This window comes from Acomys minous (genome assembly GCF_964271855.1).
Source record: "Acomys minous genome assembly, chromosome: 2".
Lineage (NCBI taxonomy): Eukaryota > Metazoa > Chordata > Mammalia > Rodentia > Muridae > Acomys > Acomys minous.
This window is the reverse complement of record NC_140484.1, coordinates 116159568-116182545: the sequence shown is the minus strand read 5'-3', so window position 1 is coordinate 116182545 and position 22978 is coordinate 116159568. Positions and strand designations below refer to the sequence as shown.

The 22978-nt window shown below is 47.8% G+C and overlaps 2 protein-coding genes and 1 pseudogene across 6 annotated transcripts in view; all 3 read left to right on the top strand.

Annotated features, from left to right (window-relative positions):
- IQGAP1 (IQ motif containing GTPase activating protein 1) overlaps positions 1-3630 on the top strand; it is a 103147-nt gene extending 99517 nt beyond the window's left edge. Inside the window, exon 38 of the mRNA XM_084772371.1 lies at positions 1229-3630. Within this exon, the coding sequence (XP_084628497.1) occupies positions 1229-1342 (114 nt within the window). The 3' untranslated portion in view covers positions 1343-3630. The remainder of the gene's footprint in view (positions 1-1228) is intronic.
- A 15954-nt stretch (positions 3631-19584) lies between these two features.
- Positions 19585-21404, top strand: LOC311592266 (histone H2A.V-like; annotated as a pseudogene). Its single transcript has one exon. The product of its transcript is annotated as a histone H2A.V-like (transcript).
- Positions 21405-21574: 170 nt separating this feature from the next.
- CRTC3 (CREB regulated transcription coactivator 3) overlaps positions 21575-22978 on the top strand; it is a 109438-nt gene continuing 108034 nt past the window's right edge. Inside the window, exon 1 of one of the 4 annotated variants that reach the window (XM_084772436.1) lies at positions 21575-21860. In XM_084772436.1, coding sequence (XP_084628562.1) covers positions 21729-21860 — 132 coding nt within the window. In that variant the 5' untranslated portion in view covers positions 21575-21728. The remainder of the gene's footprint in view (positions 21861-22978) is intronic. The other 3 variants (XM_084772437.1, XM_084772434.1, XM_084772435.1) reach the window with 3 other exon arrangements.

Here is a 22978-nt window from a genome sequence, read left to right as displayed (position 1 = left end):
TCAGCAGCTCATTTTTAAAGTCCGGATAATCACAGCTCATAGGGTTTTGTGATGAGTTGAAAAGGCACTGTGCAATGTGCCTAAACAGTGTCATGCACAGCCTGGGAGCCCAGTGATAGTGCGGTCTTCCTGTGCCTTTACAGCAGCACGCCTTTTTCATGTGGAGTAGAAGTCAGGGTCTGGTAGGGCTGCGGCTGTACATCAGAGACTATAGTTTCAAACTGCAAGAGGCCCTGGGTTCAGTCTCCCCAAAACAAGAATACAGTAGACTGTGGACTAGACATGTAGTTCTGCGTTGGTAGAATGCCCGTTTGGCATGCACAGAGCCCTGGCTTTGGCCCAGCACTGTAGAAACTGAGTGTGGTGGGACATACCATCATCCCAGATATGGAGACGGTAGATTGAGGCCAGCCTGTGCCAAATGAGACTGTGTCTCAAAAGCTTTTTTTTTTTTTTCGAGACAGGGTCTCTCTGTGTAGCCTTGGCTGTCCTAGACTCACTTTGTGAACCAGGCTGGCCTCGAACTCACAGTGATCCACCTGCCTCTGCTTCCCAGAGTGCTGGGATTAAAAGCATGCACCACCATGCCTGGCTTCAAAAACATTTTTTGAAAAAGGAATCTTGCAGGTACTGAGACAGTACTAGCTGTTAGCAAACTTCATCATGAATTGAAATTGCTTTACTTTTCCCGTGGGTATTAAAACCTCTAGCCAGCTGGGCTCATTGGAGTACATCTGTAATCGTAGCACTGAAGGAGGCAGAGGCAGGCAGAGCTCTGTGAGTTTGAGGCCTGCCTGGTCTACAATGCAAGTCCAGGACAGCCAGGGATACACAGAGAAACCCTGTCTTGAAAAACAAAACAAACAAACAACACACACACACAAAAAACCTTTAACCTACAGCTAAAACAGAACGAGAAAATGTCATTGTTTTGAAATAAGGTTTAAATGTATGTATTTTAACTGAACATAACTCCTTGTTTTCCCTCAAGTTTATAATAGTTTACTACAAACTAAATGATACCCCAAAACAAAGTTATCGTGACGGTTCCTTCGGCCAGCACTTCGTGTTGTGCGGTACCCAGGGTGGTTGTGCACGGAGAACTTGTGTCTTGCTCACCCTGTTTCACACCTGGCACATAAGGCCTGCCTCACCTCGCCTGGGTCCTTTATGGGGAACTTCTTTGTTCCAGATTCGATGGTTAAATTGTTTTGTTTTGGTTTAACAGGACTTGCTGCAGCTACAATATGAAGGGGTTGCGGTCATGAAATTATTTGATAGAGCTAAAGTGAATGTCAATCTCCTGATCTTCCTTCTCAACAAAAAGTTCTATGGGAAGTAACTGGCCGTTACTGCCAGCCCAGAAGAATTCAAAAAGGCAGCGCCTCACAGGTGCCTTTCTAGGACCTTCTATTACTCCTTGGAAGCAAAGACCTGGTCCAGCGGTGCCTCTGCTCACACTCCTGAAGCCCCGTGCTAAGTCCTCTCCCCCTGGCAGGTTTTTGTGGTGAGGTTGTTTCAGGCTTCCTCTTCCCCGCTTCCCCCATCGCCTTCATCACGTAGGAGAGATGGAACCCCACCCAACAACCCCTTTCACTTACTGCCTCCTAAGTGCTATTCTACTTTGTGAACATTGGTGTTTGCGCTACTTAGCAATAAGGATGGTGGGATTCAAATTCTTGTTTAGAAGTAGAAGCTGTCAGGTAGATAGCAGACTGCACATCAGAGTCACTGTTGGGGATGGCCCCTCGGAGCAGGCACAGGGTGAAGTCTGTGATGTCTTCCATTCTGCTGCCTTTGTAGGCAGAGCTAATCCAAGTTACTGTTCTCTGTTCAAATGAAGCAGCTTCAGGAGAAAAAGAGCAACTGCTTTTGAGTAAATCTAGGCAGTAGTGTTAGTGTAGACCCCTTCCTGGTGAGGGGGAACCCCACAATCATAGCTGGCCATAACGAGAGTGAGGATGGACCGAGGCTCCCAGCTCTGCAGAGCACCGAGTTCCTCTTCAGGATAGTGTCCGCTCTCTCCCCCTCACAAACGGATGGCCCAAAATGTAACTGTTTTCGAAACTATTTGCGTTCCAAGAGTGCCTTACTAAAGTATAAATTTATTTCTTAAAATGTGAGTGATAGGAATTTTGAAGATTTATATAATGCTGTACTCTGAGAAAAGGTTGTTTTTTCATTGGGTTATCTGTATATCTGAATTCTTGAAACTTTTCTATAGCCTACCTACACTAGGGTTTATCTACAAAGTTGCCGAGACAATCCTGCTTGATTTTAGCAACAGCAGCAGTGACCCCGTGTCATGCTTGACGTTCAAATCCACTTTCCCACTCTCCTTTCTGCCCACATCATGCTTTTATTCTGAAAAGCCTGGACCCTCAAGCTCTGACTAACAAAGGAATCAGCTCCAGACATTGAAGTTGGAAACCTTTCTCCTTGCATTAAAAGTCATAAACTTAAAAAACAACAACAACAAAAACGCTCTTTATCCAAAAAGATAAGTAGTCGTGCTCCTGGGCCTTTAATTTCTTTGATGTTTGGTTCAGTATTCTTGTACAAAACATAAAAGTTAAACTAACATGGCAGAGCTTATTGATGGACATCTAAGGCCAGTAAGCCATCTTAATTAGTGACAGATTGTATGGTGTGTCCCCATTACAAATGTAAGTCTTGGAGAAGTGTCCTTCACAATGGGCAGGCCGTGGTGGAGGCCTCAGTGGGCAGGTCCAGGCAGAGGAAAGATCTACCACCTCAGTGGCCCTGGTTTTCATTGTGTTTTGTAACATAGCTTTCTGAGAAATTTTTTCTTTGGGTTAAAGGGAAATGCTAAGGCTGACGTGGTAGCACACGCCTGTAATCTTAGCACTTAGACTGAGGCGGGAAGATCACTAAGCCAAGGCCAGCCTGGGATACACAGTCCTACCAAGTTCTCCAAGAGAGAGAGGAAAGAAAAGAGGGGGACAAAAAGAGAAAGATGCTGTTATAACCAGCATCACCTAACAAAACAAGGTTAACAGATGTGTCAAGTGTCCTTTCTTTTTCTTTCTTTTTTTCCTTTTTTTTTTTCTTTGAGACAAAGGATAAAGTCTCTATGTAGCCCTGGCTGTCCTCAAACTCACAGAGATCTGCCTGCCTCTGTCTCCTGAGTGCTGGGATTAAAGGCGTGAACCACTACGCCTGGCTTTTAAGTATGTTTCCTTAAAAAAGGATGCCATCACAATGTGGTCCCAGAGGCCACTTCCAAGACAGTAAAGAAAGAATACAGGTTACAACATCTTAAGATGCCTCAGTCACCTATAAAGATTCTCTTTCCCCAAACATCCTGTAGAACTGCGCTAAATGCCCATTGCGGATTTTCATGGCTGCTGTAGAGTCCTGCTCTACGCAGCACTGAGGTCACCTGGTGAGCCTCGGGTTGGTATGCTGGAGTTGTGCAGTGCTTGTGGTATTTATTAGCTGTAGCCGTCTCTGTCTTGGCTCTCTCCTCCTTCTCTGACCTCCCTGACCAGCCATCATGACATTTACTATGAATTCATTTCCTCCTAAGAATTTGGACTGGCCATCAGACTGTTGCTACACACAGTTGCCTTTGTATCTCCATATGAAATAAAAGGTCATTTGTTCCTGTTTGTGTTTATTTTTCTTGGTTTCATTGTCAGCAGTTCCTATTGGACAGTGTTAACCAGAGTAGGATTAAATCGCCCTGCTTCTTTATAGTCTTTCTTTTTTAGCCAAGTCTGCCTTTGAATCACAGAATCTCTATACATTTTATGTATTGTGTGGGAGTGAAGGTCAGAGGACAACTCTGGAATCAGTTCTCCCCTTAACCATGTAGGTCCCAGGGATCAAAATCAGGTTGTAGGTTTGGTAGCAGAATCTCACCAGCTCAGTGATATGTTTTGTTGTTGTTTTAAGATTTGTTGTATTGACTGCTCTGCCTGCCTGTACACCTGCAGGCCAGAAGAGGGCATCAGATCCCATTTCAGATGGTTGTGAGCCACCATGTGGTTGCTGGGAATTGAACTCAGGACCTCTGGAAGAGCAGCCAGTGCAGTTAATCGCTGAGCCACCTCTCCAGCCACCAATTATGGATGGACTAATTTTAACACGGTGTTTAGCCTTTTAAAATATATTATGCTTAAAGTAGCCTCAATGCAAGAAATACAGTGAGGGACAAACTGTTGTCATATAACTGTAATTGGCTAAAGTCTGAAGGTTTACAGTTGCCTTTTGTGTTATTTTTGAGCAGCACTCTAGGTGTTAAGCATACATGGAGAGTGTGTTTCTCGGAGGCTCCTGTCACATGCAACTCACCAGAAATGACTAGGGTAAATTGGATATGGAAAAAGCAAATCAACAATTGCAAAAAATAAAAAAATAAAACAGCCACAAGGAGACCATCAGGCTGGTTGATCTGGACCGGGGTCGGGGTGGGGGGCTGCACAAACTGTTGTACCAACCAAGAACAAGGCATTCAGTAAACCTAGGACACCCCCACCCCCACCCCTTTCAGATCTAGCCAATGGACAGCTCATTCTCCACAGTTGTGTGGAGAGCTGGGACTGCCTCTGACATGAACTCTGTGCTTCCAGTTTGATCACTTCCCTTGCTGGGAAGGCCTGGTGGATGACTCCGAGGAAGGGGATGCGGGCTATCTGCATGAGACCCGATAGGCTGTGAGCATATGGTGGGGGAGTAAATCCCCTTCTATCAGAAGTCTAGGGGAGGGGAATAGGGTAAAAGAGGGAGGAAAGGTGGGAGCAGGAAGATATAATCTGAGGGGATAACAATCGGGAAATAATCTGAGTAAATTAAAAAATTAAAGAGGAGCGGGGAATGGTGCTGGGGAAATGGCTCAGTGAATAAGAAGCATCCTGACACAATCACGAGTTCAAATTTCCAAAATCTACATAAAAGTTGGCACTGTAGCTCCCATATGTAATTCAGTGTTCCTACAGCGAGACAGAAGGGGGGACAGGAGAACCTCCAAACCCTGGAGTGCCAGTGAGCTTGGCATCCAAGGCAGCAAAACAAAAGACCCTGTCTCACAGTGGAAGGTACAGGCTGGCATCTAAGGTCCTGTGTGGCCTCCATATGAGTAACCAGTGCCCCTGTGCACCAATGCTCACACCTCACGCAGGAACATGTGTCTCTAAGTATCTTGCTGTGTTTGTTAGCTAGCCAGATGTGCGAGATCAGTGGCAATATGCTAATGACAATAACCCTAAAGTAAGCTTAAGCCACATGTTGGGATGGTTTGTGTGAGTGGCTGCAGTGACTCCCCCCCACCCCCCCAAGGAAGAATGTCATGGTCAGTACATGGCTTCCCAGATAGGGAACTCACATACCCAGAGCCACAGGGTGCCGCTGGGCAGGCTGCTTACTGGAACATGACATCTGTTGGCCTGTGGTCTACATTGTCCTGCAGAAAAGTCAAGGGAGTTAGAAAGAAGAATCATTAAATGCAGAGACCAGGCAGACAGTGCGCGACCTGACTAAAAGCAGCTAGAGAGAGGAAGGGTTTGTTGGTTTGTTCAAAGATGTATTTATTATATATACAGTGTTCTGTCTGCATGTAACACCTGCAGGCCAGAAGAGGGCGTCAGATCTCATTATAGATGGTTGTGGGCCACCATGTGGCATTTGGGAGTTGAACTCAGGACCTTTGGAAGAGCAGACAGTGCTCTTCACCTCTGAGCCATCTCTCCAGCCCGAGAGGAAGGGTTTGTTTTGGCTCATAGTTGAGGGGAATGTGGTGCACCATGGCAGAGAAGGCACAGCAGCTGGGAGGAGCGTGGTTGGTGGTGCCAACAAGAAAGGAGGAAAGGGAATGTCTGCCTAACCGGCTTCCCCGTCTCCCTCACCCACCCACCCCTTTCTCTTTTTGAGACAGGATCTCTCTGTGTAGCCTTGGCTGTCCTGGGATTAAAGGCGTGTGCCACCACCACCAGGCTTCTCCTCCAAGTTTTTGTATATAAATTGCAAAGTGTGAGGGCTAGGCCATTGATCTGTGATAACGCTCCCTCCTGGCTAGCATTCACATGTGTGCCATACCATATACACAGCAAATACTGTTTTAATTAAGTGTGTGTGTGTGTGTGTGTGTGTGTGTGTGTGTGTGTGTGTGTGTGTATAACCATAAGGTTATGAATTAGGAAAATCATTGCACATTACCATTATTATTGGTGCATGTTTGATCACAACAACGTAACATTTCTATACATAGTTATGGCTGAGCCAACCAACTCACTCTTGTAGAGTAAATAAAAATCAAGTCAGAATCCCAGTCAATCATGCAGACGTCAGATGCAGAAACCTTCATCCCTCCCAGGTAGGGTTGATTGCTGCCCTCCATCAGCATAATAGCTGAGCAGAGTGTGGGTCCTGTTCCCCTCCAGCGTTTGCTTGGAGTTGTTCTTCACTTTGTTAGCAATTTCCATCCAAACCCACTGGCAAGTGACACAATTTTGCTTTTCTTTCTCGGACAGGGAATGTTTGATTCTGAAATGCGTGGGAGACGTGGCAAATAAGATATGCTGATCAGAAAGGCAGACAAGAGCCAAAGGGGACTCTTTTTAACAATTCTGTAAGCTGTTTGGATCTCATTTTTTGAGATCAGTGAAGGTTCTCCAAGACCTCTTAGTTATATGTAAGAAAAAAGAAAAGAAAAGCAACCTCAGAGATAATCACATGATTAGGTCCCACCAGTTCTTAAAGGTGGTTTTGTTTTTTTGAAAATATTTGTATTTATATCCATGAGTGTGCAAGTACCCATGGAATCCAGGGGAGGACATGGGATCCACAGAAGCTGGAGTTACCCGCCTGATGTGGATTCTGGAACCTAAACTGGAGTCTTCTGCAAGAGCAGCAAGTAGCCTTCTATGTTTGTTTTTTGAGACAGGGTTTCTCTGTGTAGCCCTGGCTGCCCTGGGACTCCTGTAAACTAGGCTGGCCTCGAACTCACAGAGATCTGCCTGCTTCTGCCTCCTGAATGCTGGTATTAAAGGTGACGACCACCACCACCTTGAATGTAGTCAGCGTTAACTGCTAAGCCCTCTCTCCAGGCCCCTAGGCTCTGCCAGTTCCAAGGGGGGGGGGGTGTTACTGAAGGCTGACAACCCAGCATGCTCAGGGACCTGGATTCTATCCCCAGCTCTGCCTCCACCCACATTACCTTGGGGGCTGGAGAAATGGCTCAGAGGTTAGGAGCACTGGTTGCTCTTCCTAGAGGTCCTGAGTTCAATCCCCAGCAACCACATGGTGGCTCACAACCATCTATAATGTGATCTGATGCCCTCTTCTTGCATGTAGGTGTACATGCAGGCAGAACATTTATTATTTACATAATAAATCTTAAGAAAGAAAAGAAAGACATTACCTGATTTGGAAAGGATTTACAATCCAGTCATTACATTACGTAAGACTTTCCCAAAATAATATTATAGTCCTTGACTGAAAGACAGCTTGTACAATCCAATGTGCTAGAGATGCTTTAGGAAGTAGAATTAACTCTGGCCAGTCTTATGTCAACTTGACACAAGCTCGAGTCCTCAGAGGAGGGAGCTTCAGTTGAGAAAATGCCCCATAAAATCAGGCTGTAGGCAAGCCTGTAGGTCATTTTCTTAATTAGCGATTGATGTGAGAAGGCAAAGCCCATTGTGGGTGGTGCCGCTCCTAGCCTGGCGATCCTGAGCTCTAAAGAAAGCAAGCTTAGCAAGCCACGGAGAGCAAGCCAGTAGGCAGCACCCCTCCGTGGCCTCTGCGTCAGCTGCTGCCTCCAGGTTCCTGCCCTGCTTGAGGTCCTGTCCCGGACTCCCTTCGATGACAAACGGTGATGTGGAAACCTAAGCTCCGTTCACCCACCTCCTTCAGGCATGGTGTTTCATCCCTGCAGTAGAAACCCTGACTAAGACACCTTTGCATCACAGCTCTGAAACATTTTGGTTATGGAAAACTACGAACGTATGAGAAGGAACAGCATAATGACCTCCCACATGTCTGCCATCTGGCCTGGAAAGCTGCCAGCACCCAGTCAACTCAAATTAGTTTCCCTTATGCCCCACCCCCGTGGTTATTTTGGCAGTCCCTGATATATAACTATTTAGGATGTGTCTCTGACATAGATTCTCAACGGGAGCAGTCTTACCTTCCAACAGATACTTTGCCAAATCTGGAGGTTAAGAAGGACCTCTCCCGGCATCTGGTGCATGGAGCCCAGGAGTGCTGCTAGCCACCTTGGATGGACAACTCCCCACAGCAAATTACCCAGCTGCTCTTATTGATAAGGAAGAGGAAGAGAGTGAACAAAATCAAGTAAGAATTCCTACAGTATTATCAGACCAAAAACTAACTAAGGCATGGGCTGAGGAGATGGCCCAACAGGCAAGGGACCTGCCAAGTGAGCATGAGTTCCTGAGCTCAGATCCCCCGAACCAGTCAACGTAGAGTTCAGTGAGAGACCTTGTCCCAAAAAATAAAAGGGGGAGACCAAAGAGGAGAAGCACCTGGGTTGACGTCTGGTCTCCATGGTCCACACTAACAAGCACATGCAACACACACACACACACACACACACACACACACACACACACACACAAACCCAAATACCCATGAAATCAGTGTTTAAATTTACCCACTCACATTCATCTTATAACATCTAAACAGTTTGTAGGTTTGCCAAAAAATAAAAATCACACATTACGTCTAATTTGATAAGCTTCTGAAATTCTCTCTCTATAAATTCTCCAGTTCGGTTATCTCTTCATGCATATCTGATGATGGACCTCTGGATAGAATCCCATCCTGGATTTCTTATAACATCTCTGTGTGTCACTCAGTTTCAACCTTCTGGCAAGAATGTGTCAGGATTTCCCCCAGCATGTCAGAGGCTCCAGGGTGGTCAACTTGACTCCTTCATTACAATGCTTCCCAGGAGAGTTCACTCCACATGGACTTCAGTGGTAGGGCAGCTGTGGAGCCCCTCTGAGGCCCTGGGTGTGATCTGAAGCACCCCCCCCCAAAAAAAAGTTTCACACAAGTGCCTCATCTTGCTTCCCCCGAGGCTGAGCAGCTGCAGACAAGGGCTGACTCCATTTTTCACACTGTCTTAGCCAAAAAGGTCAACAAGTGATTGCCTGCATAGATTGGTGTTTGTTTGTTTGTCTGTTTGAAGACAGGATCTCACTGTGTAGCCTTGATTGACCTGTAGCTTGCTTTACAGACCAGCTGGCCTGAATCTCTGAAATCTACCTGCCTCTGCCTCCCAAGTGCTGAAACTAAAGGCGTGCGCCACTGCACTGGCTGACTAGATTTCTTACTAGCAGTTAACAGTGTCAGAATTCCTTTTTTTCAGAGCCAATCAAGGTGGCCCGTGCCTGTAATCCCAGCCCTCAGGAGGCAGAGGCAGGTGGATCTCTATGAGTTTGAGGCCAGCCTGGTCTACAAAATGAGTCCAGGACAGCCAAGGCTACACAGAGAAACCCTGTCTCGGTTTAAAGTAAATAATGAGATTTGTGTAAAATAAAATCATATGGATGGGCTGGGATGTAGTTAATCTGGTATGGTGCTTGTCTAGCATGTATGTAGCCCTGGGAACTGCATAAGCCAGCCACCATGGCACACCTCTGTAAGGCAGAAAATTGGGAGGTTAGAACAAAGGCCTGCAAGATGGCTCAGTGTGGAAAGGTGCCTGCTGCCACCCAGATAATGGGTTTGACACTCAGGGCCCACATGGTAGAAAGAGAGCACTAACTCCTGCAAGTTGTCCCCTGACTTCCCCACATGTGCTATGACACTTTTTTTAAAAAAAAAGATTTATTTCTTAGACAGCGTTCTGCCTGCACATACACTAGCAGGTCAGAAGACGGCACCAGATCTCACTATAGATGGTTGTGAGCCACCATGTGGTTGCTGGGAATTGAACTCAGGACCTTTGGAAGACCAGGCAACGTTCTTAACCACTGAGCCATCTCCCTAGCCCGTGCTATGACACTTGAGTGTCCACTGACACTTGTGTATATGCACATTTTGAAAAATGTACATATGAGGGATAGGGCATGAGAGGTCACGTCTCAAAAGCAAACACACAACAACAAACACACAACAACAAATCATTCTGAGCACATCTGAATATAGCATCTCGCTAACATAGTCCTGTATTCCGGTCCTAGAAGGCTGAGAGGAGGATCAGGCAACCTGAGACCCTGTCTTTAAAAAAAAAAGAAAAGAAAGAAAAGTGTCGGGGTTGGGGATCTAGCTCAGTGGTAGAGCTCTTGCCTAGCCAGGGCAAGGCCCTAGGTTTGGTCCTCAGCTCTGGAAAACAAACAAAGTGTCATTATAAACTCCTGTAGTTTATATGTATACCTTGGGAAGGCAGTAAGAGGGCCTTCTGTAGCCTAGGCTAGCCTGGAGCTCATTATGTATTGGCGCAGGGGTGGGGGTGGGGTGGGGGATGGGGACCTTGAATGCCTAATCTTCCTCAGGCTCCAACTGATAGGATTACAGGCATGGACCAGCACACCCAGCTCTAAGCTTTCCCAATAGGGGAAAAAACTTTAAAGAGAAAAATGCTTTGTGAAGTCAACAAAAAGACACTTTAATATAGATGTCACTCATGAGAGAAAAGAAAGAAAAAAGAAGCCTTGAGCAGTGACCAGCATTGCTGCTTTGGTAAATAGTACAGACCTCAGAAGTACAGCTCCTGCTAAGTAAGCTTCATGCCACCTAGCTGTCCCCAAAAGCCTCTGCCTCTGCAGGCTGGCCTTCCAGACGCTTGCTTGCTTCCTGGGACTCTGTGACCCTTCCCTGCTCCTGGTTCCCCTGAGCGCGTGCACTGGCCAGCGAATGCAGAGTTGAGGGAAGTGTGGGCAATCTCTCCTGAGCTCGCTCTGCACCACCCAGTCCCTTCTGAGGGCAATGGGGAGCAACTGATGAATTCAAAGAGCAAGAGAGGCTCGAAGTAATTTCAGAAATTTGACGGGTGGGGGTGGGGGTGGGGGGTGGGGTACAGGTCGGTAGGCTGGACTCAAGACAGGTGGTTCCCTTCTCCTGTGCCCTGGGAAGCCACCCTCGCAGGCAGCACTTTCCCCCTGGAGCTTCTGACTGAGCTTGGCCAATGGGACGCGTTACTAGGAGAGTGGAGAGGACAGGATTGTTCTGCCAGGTCACTGCGAACCGGCTCCTCTCTCTAGCCAGGCCTCCTATCAGGCAGCTTTCCCAAACACTCCCTTCTCCCCAGAGCAGGAAACAATCTCTCCCTAAGACCCTTGGGGCTGCAGCTAACAATCCTTGCTGTAACTAGCCCCCCGGGGGAAGCTGCTGCGTTATCCCTAAACTCCTCCCTGCCCCTTAATTAACTTCTCTTCAAATTACTCCCTTTGAGGATGGCACCTGTTTCCTGGCTGATACACAAGTGGACCAATTAAGGTCTCAGTTAGGGAAAGGTTTGGTGGCCTGCCCTGGGTGTTAGGATGCGAAGAGGTGGGTGAGTTCTAGGCGTATCAGGGAATTAGAACCATTTGCTGGCAATGGTAGGAAAAACAATGGGCCCTGGATTCCTGCGCCAACGAGCATTTCTCTCTCCTCCGTTATGGAGCAGGTGGTTAAATACCTAAGAGGCTGTGTATTTTTAGAAAGACTTGTTTCTTATTTTTGGTTGTGTGTGTGCCTGTGCATCTGCGGGCAGGGCGTGCGTGTACCAGCACAGCTGCCTAAGGATGTCGGAAGAGCTCACAGGATCCCCTGGAGCTCGAGTCTTAGGCAGTTGTGTGTCACTTGGTCTGGGTGCTGGGAACTGAACTATGGTCCTCTGCAAAAGCGGTCCATGCTCTCAACCACTGCGTCATCCCTCTAAGCCCCCAAACTTTGACCTTTCTTTCTTTCTTTCTTTCTTTCTTTCTTTCTTTCTTTCTTTCTTTCTTTTCCCTCTGTCTCTTTCTTCTTTGAACACCCGCCCAAGTCCTAACCGTGCTTGTCCTGCACTGTGGCCTTTCTCACTCTTTCTCCAAAGCCTGCCCTACCGCCCCCTCTCAGCATCTCACCGGCCTCCATCGCTAACCTGCTTGCTTTCTTTGCCCCTTACTCAAAGACGTGGCTCTCTTCCTCTTCTCCATCCCCCTCCACTCTGCAGCTGCCCAGAGTTACAGCCTGCTGGCCCTACTGTTTTTCCTCTCACACTTTAATAAAATTGTCTTCCAGCTAAAAGAAATAAATAAGGAACAAAACTAGTAACAATAAAAATGTGAGGAAAGCCGAAGTCAAGGAGTTGTGAGGCCCACTGTACTCTGCCCAGCACAGCTTTCCTCAGACTCTTCTGTCCCTACACTTTCATCTTTCTGACTCTTTCCAAAACCTTCCAATCTGTCAGAGGAAGTCATGCTGGGAGTGGGGGGCACTTTGAAACCATAGTGGAAGAAGCTACGATGAACTGTAGACTCTTTGTAAATGGTATTAGAAAACAAAAAGGGGAAAACATGCACAGGTGTATCTTAGGTTTGTGAATAATTTTTAGACTCCGTGCTGCAATTTTCTGATAGTTTTAGTAAGTTTGCTTAAGAAACTTTTGTCCTTGCTGACTCAGCATGCAGAAGGCCTTGGGTTCAGTCCCCACTGTGAGGGCACACAAGTCAAACAAGCTGAGCTGGAGGTGTTTCTCAGAAGGTAGAGACCTTGGCTCAGCACCACATAGACAAGGTGTGGTGGCATCCACCTGTTTCAGAGGATCAGTAGTTCAATGTCACCCTCAGAAACGAGTTCCAGGCCAACCTGGGTTAAAGCAGACCCTGCCACAAACAAACAATAAAGTCACCCTTTGGAAGACTGCACACAGCTTTTCCTTTAGGAGCATTTTCCTCTTGGGGAGGAAGTGAGTCCAGTTCTCAGCACTTGCATTGGGCGACTCCACAACAGCCTGTGACTTTAGCTGTGGAGCTCTGATGCCCTCTTCTGGTCTCCACAAACACACACAGAAACATTAAAAAGTAAAGTATAGCCTTTGGTCTTGAATTTGGTCTTTCGCTGCCTAGGAACATACTTTTTACATCTGTAGTATGAATATTGCATACTTGTGGGAGAGCGTTGGCTTACTACAGACAAGGCCCTAGGTGCCACCCCCAGGCCGGGGGTGTAAGGGGAGCATGCTTGATAAACTTACTGAATCATGGCCTCTGGCCTTTGTTACTGTAGATACACATAGCTCTGAATGGTGGCGGCGAGCTCTAGAGAGGCATCAACAGACACGCAATAGAAAGAGTGGTGTGATGTGAATTAAATAGTAACTTCTAGCTGGGTGTGGTGGCGCACGCCTATAATCCCAGCACTCAGCCAGGTGGATCTCTGTGAGTTCGAGGACAGCCTGGTCTACAAAGCAAGTCCAGGACAGCCAAGGCTACACAGAGAAACCCTGCCTTGAATAAACAACAACAACAACAATAACACCAATAACTTCTATAAAAAGCCAACTGCCTCTTCAGCTCTCACGCCATCACAAGGTGCCCGCATACCAGTCTTCACTGCCAGACACGAAGTTCTGTTAGTGGGAAAAGGACAGAGGAGGACGACGCTCGTTGGAGGCTGTGGACCTTTTAAAAGAGGACAGATGAGGAAGACAGATGGTAAAGCTGGAACCGCTTCCCTCCTGTGACTTTCAGAGAACTGAACTGTGGGAAAGTGACCTTTCCTTAACCTGAAGTTATTTTATTTTATTATTATTATTTTTTTAGTTCAGTGTGTGTGAGGATGTGGCTATGGTGCTCAGAGGACAACTTGGGGGTGGGGGTGGGGGTGGTCAGGTCTCTCCCTTGCACCACATGGGTCCCAGGGACTGTCAGGTTGTTAGGCATGGTGTCAGTGCCTTTACCCACTGGGCTATCTTGCCTGCCCCGAATCTATGGGTAAGAGCTGAGGATCTGGGGTCGAGGAGACTGCGTAGTCTGGTAAGTGCTTGCAGCACAGGGGGGACGTAGGCTCGCTCCTCAGCACCCTCTGTCAACAGCAACAAAATGGGGTGTGCCTGCATGTGCTTCCTACCCCCTCCTGCCCCCATCCCCCCCACCACTCAGGAACTGGAAGCAGAAACAGCCAGATCCCTGGGGCTGACTAGCCAGCCACTTTAACCTATCAGAATCTTCCAGGTCCCAGTGAGAGATCCGGTCTGAAGCGACACGATTTTTAGATTGAAATATACTCTTAAGTAAACAAGCTCTTTATACTTAAATATCCCTAAAGATCCAACTGATGATCAGATTGTCTAAGGAGAAACAACTATCCAAGGTGGCATTGGTTGGGGGGGCGTGGGCAGAAGAGCTGTGGGGGAGCCCAGCTGGTATGGTTTACCAGGTTAAGAAAACACTTAGACTGACCTCTGGCCTCCCCACAGGCACACACATGTGCACCCACATATACAGGAACAGCCATACACGTGTACTCACACACCAACAAAAGAAGGGCCGTGGGGAGACGGCTCATAGCTAGGGGCAATCTTGCTCTTGTGCAGAGGAACCAGATTTGGGTCCCAGCACCTGCTGGATCTCTAGCAACCCTCTGTGAATCCAGTTCCAGGAATACTAAGGCTCTTCTGGACTCTGCAGGCACAGCATGCTGGTGGGATGTCTATATAAAAGCAAGAAGACACTTACACACAAATAAGTGAGTAAGTAAGTAAATAAGCAAAAAGTGAAGGAGGCAGGTAGGAGGAAAGGGGAAAAAAAGAGGGAGGGGCAGGGAGGAAGAGGAAGCAAGGTAGCATGGTGGTGGTCAGGGTAACAGGCCTGGTGAGACTAATGACTTATTCCAAAGATGGCTTTGCTAGAGAGCGGGCATTTTAAGGTAAAAACAAAAGCCAAAGGACAATTTAGTTTTTCAACATCTGTTATCCCTTTACCAAAGAGAAGATAGGGATTATCTATAAAGTAATAACTATCGAACGAACGGAAAAAAACCCACCCAGAATACTGGGGCTATAGCCCAGTTGGTAGAGTGCTTACCCCCCCCCCCAGCCTCCCCATGGTTCTGGGCTGTGCCCTCAGTACCACAACAACTGGGTATGTTTATGCCCATCTGTAACGCCAGCACTTGGGAGGTGGAGCTGGGAAGATGGTTCAAGATCATCCTTGGCTACCTAGCGAGGTGGAGGCCAGCCTGGGATCCTTGACACCCTGCCTCACAAAGTCAATACGAGGACAGTCAGAGGGCTCAGTGAGCAAAGGGGCTTGCCTCCAAGCCTGGCAGAGTTCAGTCCTTGGCACACACATGGTGGAAGGAGAGAACTGCCTTCCACAAGTTGTTGGATGACCTCCATACATGCTCATGGCACGCTCCATATACTCCCAACAATAAATAGGCAGAGCTGATAATAAGGAAAAATAACAGTAAACAAGTAAACAGAGACACAAAGTCCAGATATGAGACGTGATGGGGGAGGAAGAGGAACAACAGGGAGGAATACAATCAAAGTAACATGACATATTCAGAAGAAACTGTCTTTCTGAAACCTACCATTATGTACAGTTGAATATACAATGGTTAGAAAAAAAATGCCAACCAAGGACCACACATGGACTGGACCTGGGCCCCCTACACAGATGTAGCCAATGGGCAGCTCAGGCTTCATGGGGGTCCTCTAGTAAGGGAAGTGGAGGTTGTCTGTGACAGGGACTCTGTTGTCTGCTTTTTGATCACATCTCCCTGGTGGGCTCCCTCACCAGGCCACAGGGGAAGAAGACTTGCTCAGTCCTGATGGGACTTAATGAGCAGGGGTGGTGGGGGCTCCCCTTTTCTGAGGAATAAGGGAGGGGGAGGGAGAGAGAAGGAGGAAGGGGGGACCAGAAAGAGAGGAGGGAGGAGGCTATGATTGGGGTGTAAAGTGAATAAATAAAATTTTAAAAATTAAATACAACAAATAAATAAATAAAATGCAAGCTGTAATAGTGCATGTCTGTAATGCCAAAAATTGGAGGTAGAGGCAGGAGGATCAGGAGTTCAGGGTCATCCTGGGTCACATAGTCTCGACTACATGAGACCTTATTTATAAAAACAAAAACAAAACAAAATTAAAAGAAGACATAGAAATCTTGGAAATGTGTAAAGTGGAAGATAAAATTCCCCAGGAGTCTTCATATTCCCATACACACATTCTCTCTTCTTCCTTCTCCTCCTCCTCCTCCTCCTTTTCTTTAACTAGTTAACAGTTGAGTACCTGGGCAAAATAAAAAAGGTTTTAAACAATCATCTCTAGAGTAGCAGTCCTGAAGCTGCCAAGGGTTCACACTTGACTTACTGAGCTACAACCCCAGTTCAGGAGGCATTTTTTTTGTGTGTGTGTGAGAAAAAAAATTAATAGAATATATAATGTTTACAAAATTTTGTATATGTATATTTTGCCTGGTTATACGTCTATGTACTACTTGAGGCCAACCAAAGAGGGTGTCAGATCCCATGGGACTTACTGGAGTTACAGACGATTATAATAAGCCTCTGTGTGGGTGCTGAGAATTGAACCTGGGTCCTCTGAAAGAGCAGCCTGTGCTCTTAACCACTGAGCCATCTCTTCAGCCTCCATGCATATTTTTCTTTTCTTTTTATTTTATTATTTGTTTATTTATTTTTCTGAGACGTGATTACTCTGTGTAGCCTTGGCTGTCCTGGAACTCACTCTGTAGACCAGGCTGGCCTCGAACTCACAGAGGTCCTCTTGCTTCTGCCTCCCGAGTGCTGGCATTCAAGACATGTGCCACAACTGCCCATCTATGCATATTTTTATTACATTTATTTATTTATCATGTGGTATGTGTGTGCCTTGGCACTTGTGCAAGAGTTAGACTTAGGTTGTGTGGTTTACTGGTCAGACCCTCCATTTTTAACTCCTTCCCCCAAATATACCAAAACAGAATCATAGTATACTCTGTAAACACTTAATACTGATTTATCAGATATGATCATTTAGTGGCATTAGAAAAATGGAAGCAGAGAAAACTGGTAAAAATTGGGTGTAAAATAGCAAAGCATCTTCTTTTGATTTTTCAAAACAGAGTTTCTCTGTGTAGCCTTGGCTGTCCTGGACTCGCTTTGTAGACCAGGCTGGCCTCGAACTGCCTCTAAACTCACTCTAAGCAATTTCAAACAATTTATTTATCGGATTAAAATTTAAGTTTAGGTGGTGTGACTAAGTGGTAGAGGCCTGCCTATCATGTGCAAGATGCTAGGTTCACTGAAAAAAAAAAAAAAAACTAAAACAAGTTAATTACAAGAAGACTAGAAATAGAGCGAATAGATTCCAAATCAAATGAGAGAAACAGGCAGGTGGTCTGCTCAGCACCAGGATGCCAGGCATGTGGATGCCTCCCACCCATTCCTGAGATGACATCATCACGCTCTTCTGATTGGCAAGCAGTGAAAAACTCATGAATTATTAATTTTTTGGAATGTCCCACTTAATATTTTTAGACTGTGGTTGACGGAGTATAGTTGAAGGCTTGGAGATGAGGCTGTGGTGGGGGCTCCGTCTGCCTCTCTGTGTTTTCAGCGATGCTAAGGGCAGCTCAGGGTAGTGACAGCTTTCCCACCCCGTTGGTGGCTTCCTACTTCAGGAGAGGCAGTGGTTCCTTGGCTGGCTCATTTCTGCAGCCAGGCCCTCAAAATCAGAGTCTGTTTGTTATCAGCCCTCCAAATGGGTTTTTAGGCGATTCCTTTACTACTTGAACTGGCTGGAATGGAGTCCTGGTTTATTTGGCTCTGTTTGTTTGTTAAGATGGTGTTAAGGAGGCCTGACTCACTCTGTAGACCAAGCTGGCCTCGCAGAGATCCGCCTGCCTCTGCCTCCCAAGGGCTTCGATTAAAAGTGTGTACCACCATGCCCGGCTTTTCTGTTTATTTGTTTTGATTATATTTAATTATGTGTCTGTGTGTCTCTGTGTGGGCATGCACACATGAGTGCAGGTGCCTATGCAAGTCAAAGGTATCAGATCCCCTGGAAAGGGAGTTACAGGTGCCTGTGAATGCCCAAATTGAGTGCTGGGTACCAAACTCAGGGCCTCTGAAAGAGCAGCAAGTGCTCTTACCCACTGAGCTGTCTCTCCAGCCTGTGTGTACTTCGCCTTTTTTTTTTTTTTTTTTTTGAGTCAGGGTTTCACTATGTAGCCAAGAAAGACCTCTAACTTGCAGTCTTCCTGCCTCTACCTTCCAAGTGCTGGGATCTCAGGTGTATGACACTATGCCTAGCCTAGTCCAGTTGTTTGAAACTGACAGTGTGACAGAAGGAAAAGTATGGATAGCGCTGGAGAGATGACTCAGTGGTTAGGAGCGCTGACTGTTCTTGCAGATGGTCAGGATTCCAGCATCCAGGAGGCAGCTCACACCCAACCATCTGTAACTGCCGTTCCAGGGGATCTGATGCCCTCTTCTGGCGTCCAAGGGTTCCTACACACAGATCCTGCACATAAGCTCATGCAAGCACACACACACACACACACACACACACACACACACACACACACACACAAATTAAATACAAAACATGAAAACAAGCATTGTGGGCAGGACAAATACAACAGACATATAAGCCTAATGATAACAAGACAATCTAAGGACTGGTGGGATGGCTCAGTTGGCAAAGGTGCTGGCCACCAACCTGAGTTAGAAGCAGGGGACCTGAAGAGTAGAAGCAGAAAACTGACTTCTGCAAGTTGTCTTCCGAGTACCACAAACTCAACTTGGCACATGTGAACACACACACACAATAAATGAATAAATAAATAGATGTTAAAAATCTATTTTCCTGTGTAAAAAATCACAGGAAATAAAAAAAAGTTGTATGTCGTGTGTGTGTGTGTGTGTGTGTGTGTGTGTGTGTGTGTGTGTGTGTGTGTATTGTTTGTTTTGGTGTTGGTTTTGGTTTTGAGACAAGATCTCATATATCCAGGCTGGCTTCCATCTCTCTGTGCAGCCAAAGATGACCCTGAACTCCTGATCTTCCTGCCTCTACCTCTCCACTGCTGAGATATGCCATAATACCCAGCCTTGGTTTTTTTGTTTTGTTTTGTTTTGTTGTTTTTTTGAGATAGGGTTCCTCTGTGTAGACTTGACTGTCCTGGACTCACTTTGTAGACCAGGCTGGCCTCCAACTCACAGAAATCCACCTGCCTCTGCCTCCTTGAGTTCTGGGATTACGGGCGTGAGCCACCATGCCCAGTCCCAGATTCATTTTTATACAAACTTTAAACATAAAACTTCATTTTCCACATACAGTAACTGGATTAATAAGTCATACACAATAAAGGCATAAAACATGAACAGTATACTCAGTATATGTTAATTTTGAAAAATATGAACAGTAATGAAAAGACAACATGAACATAGTTACTCTTTATGGAGACAAAGAAGAACAAGGGTTCTTATATTTATATTTATATTTTATATTTAAAAAATATAATCTCCAAATATATGAAGCAAAATTATTTTTTAAAAAGTTTTATTGTGTAGTGCCAGGCGTGGTGGCTCATGCTGTAATCCCAGCACCTGGGAGGCAGAAGCAGGTGGATCTCTGTGAGTTTGAGGCCAGTCTGGTCTACGAGGCGAGTCTAGGGCAGCCAGGCTACACAGAGAAACCCTGTCTCGAAAAAACAAAAACAAACAAACAAAAAACAAAACAAAACAAACAAACAAAAACCGGGCGGCACAGGGCGGCACTGGGAGACCATGGCTGGAGGCAAAGCTGGGAAAGAGAGTGGCAAGGCCAAGGCCAAGACTGTCTTGCTCACAGCTGGGCTGCAGTTTCCTGCCGGCCGCATCCACAGACACGTGAAGACATGCAGCACAAGGCAGGTGTCACTGCTGCTGTGCACAGTGTGGCAGTTGTGGAGTACCTCACAGCTGAGATACTGGAGTTGGCAGGTAATGCTTCTAAAGATCTCAAAGTAAAGCGCATCACTCCACGTCACTTACAGCTTGCAGTCTGAGGAGTTGGAGTTGGATTCACTTATCAAGGGTACCATTGCTGCGGGCGGTGGGATCTCACACTGCCTCGGAAGTGAGCTAACCAAACTGCTCTCCCTCCTTGTCCGTAACTGCGACAGAGGACACCAGTGGTGTGTGGAATTCTAAAGAACAGTTCGATGGGAAAGCATAGACAATTGCTGTAAACAAGATCAAAGAAATATTTGTGTATTTTTAGACTCATGAAGTTTGATAAGTCCCTTTCCCTGTGGTCAGTCTTACGTTGATTGGCCAGGTTTCGCCCTTTGTTTTATACAAAAATAAAATTGATAAAAAATTTTTTTTTACAAAATTAAAAAAAACCCAACAAACAACAAACAAAACCCCCAAAACAAACAACAACAACAAAAAATGCCCCACTTTTAGTGGGGGTGGGGGGGCGTCAGGTATATGTTCACCACAGCCTGAGTGTGGAGGTCAAAGGACAACTTTTAGCAGTCAGGTCTCTCCTTCCACATGAGTCACTAGCTGGCCCCGAAAAGCCTTTAAATTTTTATTTGCAGTGCTAGAATCAAACCCAAGGGCCTAAGGCTTGTCATGCAAGCGCTCTACAGCTGAACAGCATCCACAGGCCCTACAAAAATATTTTGATGGTTTAATCATGAGGTGCGTGGGTGTTATTAACGTTATTTTCTGTACTTCCCTGCGTGTCTGTAATACATCCTAATTTACAAAACACAGACACGCTCAACACTCTCCAGGACATCTTGGTGTATGATTACGTTGGAAGCAGCTTCTGGGCTGAAAAGGGCGAAACCTGATGAGGCAAATGGCTGTTTTAAAAGGCTGGAGAGACGGCTCAGGCATAAGAGTACAAGACCGCTTTTGCGGAGGACATGAGTTCGGTTCCTAGACCAGTAGGATCCTGCGTCTCTGACCTCCATGAGTGCCTGCACGCACATGAACATATGTATATCCACATAAGCATAACTAAAAAGAAAACGAATCGTCAAAAAGAAAAAAAACAAAAAACAAGAGTTGGCACCTGCTGAAGTCGGGGTTTTGCAAAGAATGTGGGCAAGGGGCTGTGAAGTGAAGAGGCTGCTCCAGGCCTGAAAGTGTCTCTAGTCGGTGTAAAACAGGAGATAAGGTTAGAAACTGAGATCCAGGCTTAGGCAGCTTAGGTGATGGTGACCTCAGAAAGCCAGCAGAAAAGTAAACCGGGATGGATAGGAGGAGGTAACAGGCTCCATCCAGGCCGGTCCAGAGAAGTCCCTAGGTGCGCCACTCTGTGTTAAACTCCCGCAAAGTGAGGTCGACCAGGTTGCACCCGCTGGCGTGAAGACCAGTAGGTGCATTTGGCACAACTCTGTTCTCGGTAAGTCACTTAAATGCAAAGGCCATCCCAAAGCTGGGGGATGTGGGCAGCGGCTCCCACGCTTTGGCGCGGTTTCGCTTTGCCGACGGGGTTACAGGTGTGACGGGGTCCCGAAGCAGGCTGGGGAAGTGGGCGAAGTGGGCTCCAGCCTCGGTCGGCTCGCCGGAGGCCGGGCTTCTGGGGCCGGGAGGCCGGGCAGGCGGCGCGGAGGGCGGGGCCGGCGCGCGGGGGCGGACCTCGGCGCGCTCCCGGCCCGCTGGCTGGCTCTGGGGCCGCGGCGGCTCCTCTGCCGGGTCGCGCTGGAGGACAGGCTTCGGGCGGCGGCTCGGGCGGCCTGCCGACCGAGCGACCGGGTGGGCCGAGCCGCGCGCGGGACCCCGCGCCTGCCGTCTGCCCGGCCCGCTAGCGCGGGGCGCGCGCCATGGCCGCCTCGCCCGGCTCGGGGAGCGCCAACCCGCGGAAGTTCAGTGAGAAGATCGCGCTGCACACGCAGCGGCAGGCCGAGGAGACGCGGGCCTTCGAGCAGCTCATGACCGACCTCACCCTGTCGCGGGTGAGAGCCGGGGCCGGTGCGGGAGGGCCGGTGAGGCGGGAGGGGTGTGTGTGGGTGGGGGAGAGGTCGCGGGGCCGAGGCGGCGGCGGCGGCGGCGGCGGGGCGGGGCGGGGGCCGCGGTCGGGGAGCGGGTCTCCGGCGGCCGCGGCCTCGCTTCTGGCCGGCCCTGCGACACCGAGTGCGGTTTGCGATCTCGGTGGACGTGCGGGGCTCGCCGGGCTTTCGGTGCGGTGAGCTGGAAACGGCGGAGTCCGGGGAGGCGGGCTGCGGGGCCGGGCGGCCTAAGCGGGAGGATGACCCCCGAGAGGAAATCGCACGCAGCTCGGAGGCCGGACCGAGACGCGCCCGGCTCGGGCGGTGCGGCTTCTCCGTGGACATCCACCGCTTAAAGCCCTTGACTATCGGCGTGGAAGGCCTCGGGGGCCCGAGGGTCGCACATCCTCCCCCGGGGGAAGCTCGTTGCACGCACAAGTGAAACGACGGCTGGCCACTGAGTGGCGGTGGCGGGGGTGGCCGGGGAGAGGGGGGTGAGACTTGGTACCACGACGTGATTCCGTGACGAGTTCGTAGCTTCTCTCCCCCCCCCCTTCGCCTCTTGGGGTGCTTTACGTGGTCCCGTGTGTATTTGTTCAGCATTAGATATTTACTGAGAACTGACAGGGTGCCCAGCGCAGATGGTGCCTGAGGAGGGACCCAGAGGAATGAGTACGGAGAGCTAGTCCGGACAAACACCTGGGAGGCTTAGACAACTGCCGCCGATTGCAGAGGATGGAGATCAGGAGTGTCGGTGCAGAACCGCTGAGGGTCCGCAGGAGTGGGCAGCCTGGAGGATTCAGAGTGCTGATATTGAAGGCACTTTGTCAGATCTGGGAGGCTGTGAAGATGCTGGGGTCGGGGAACAGCTGGAAGGAGACGTGAGAGCAGATTGCAAATTGGTTGTTTCTCTGCACCCTGAGGGGCAGACATACTATATTTTGGTCACCATAGTGTTTGGGAACTTAAACTATGTTGCCAGGGTTTAAGTCGGGAGTTTTTTGTTTGTTTGTTTGTTTTAATTAAGCTAACATAAATTTATAACATAAACAAAATATACTTACTTTAAAAATTGGGAGACCTGG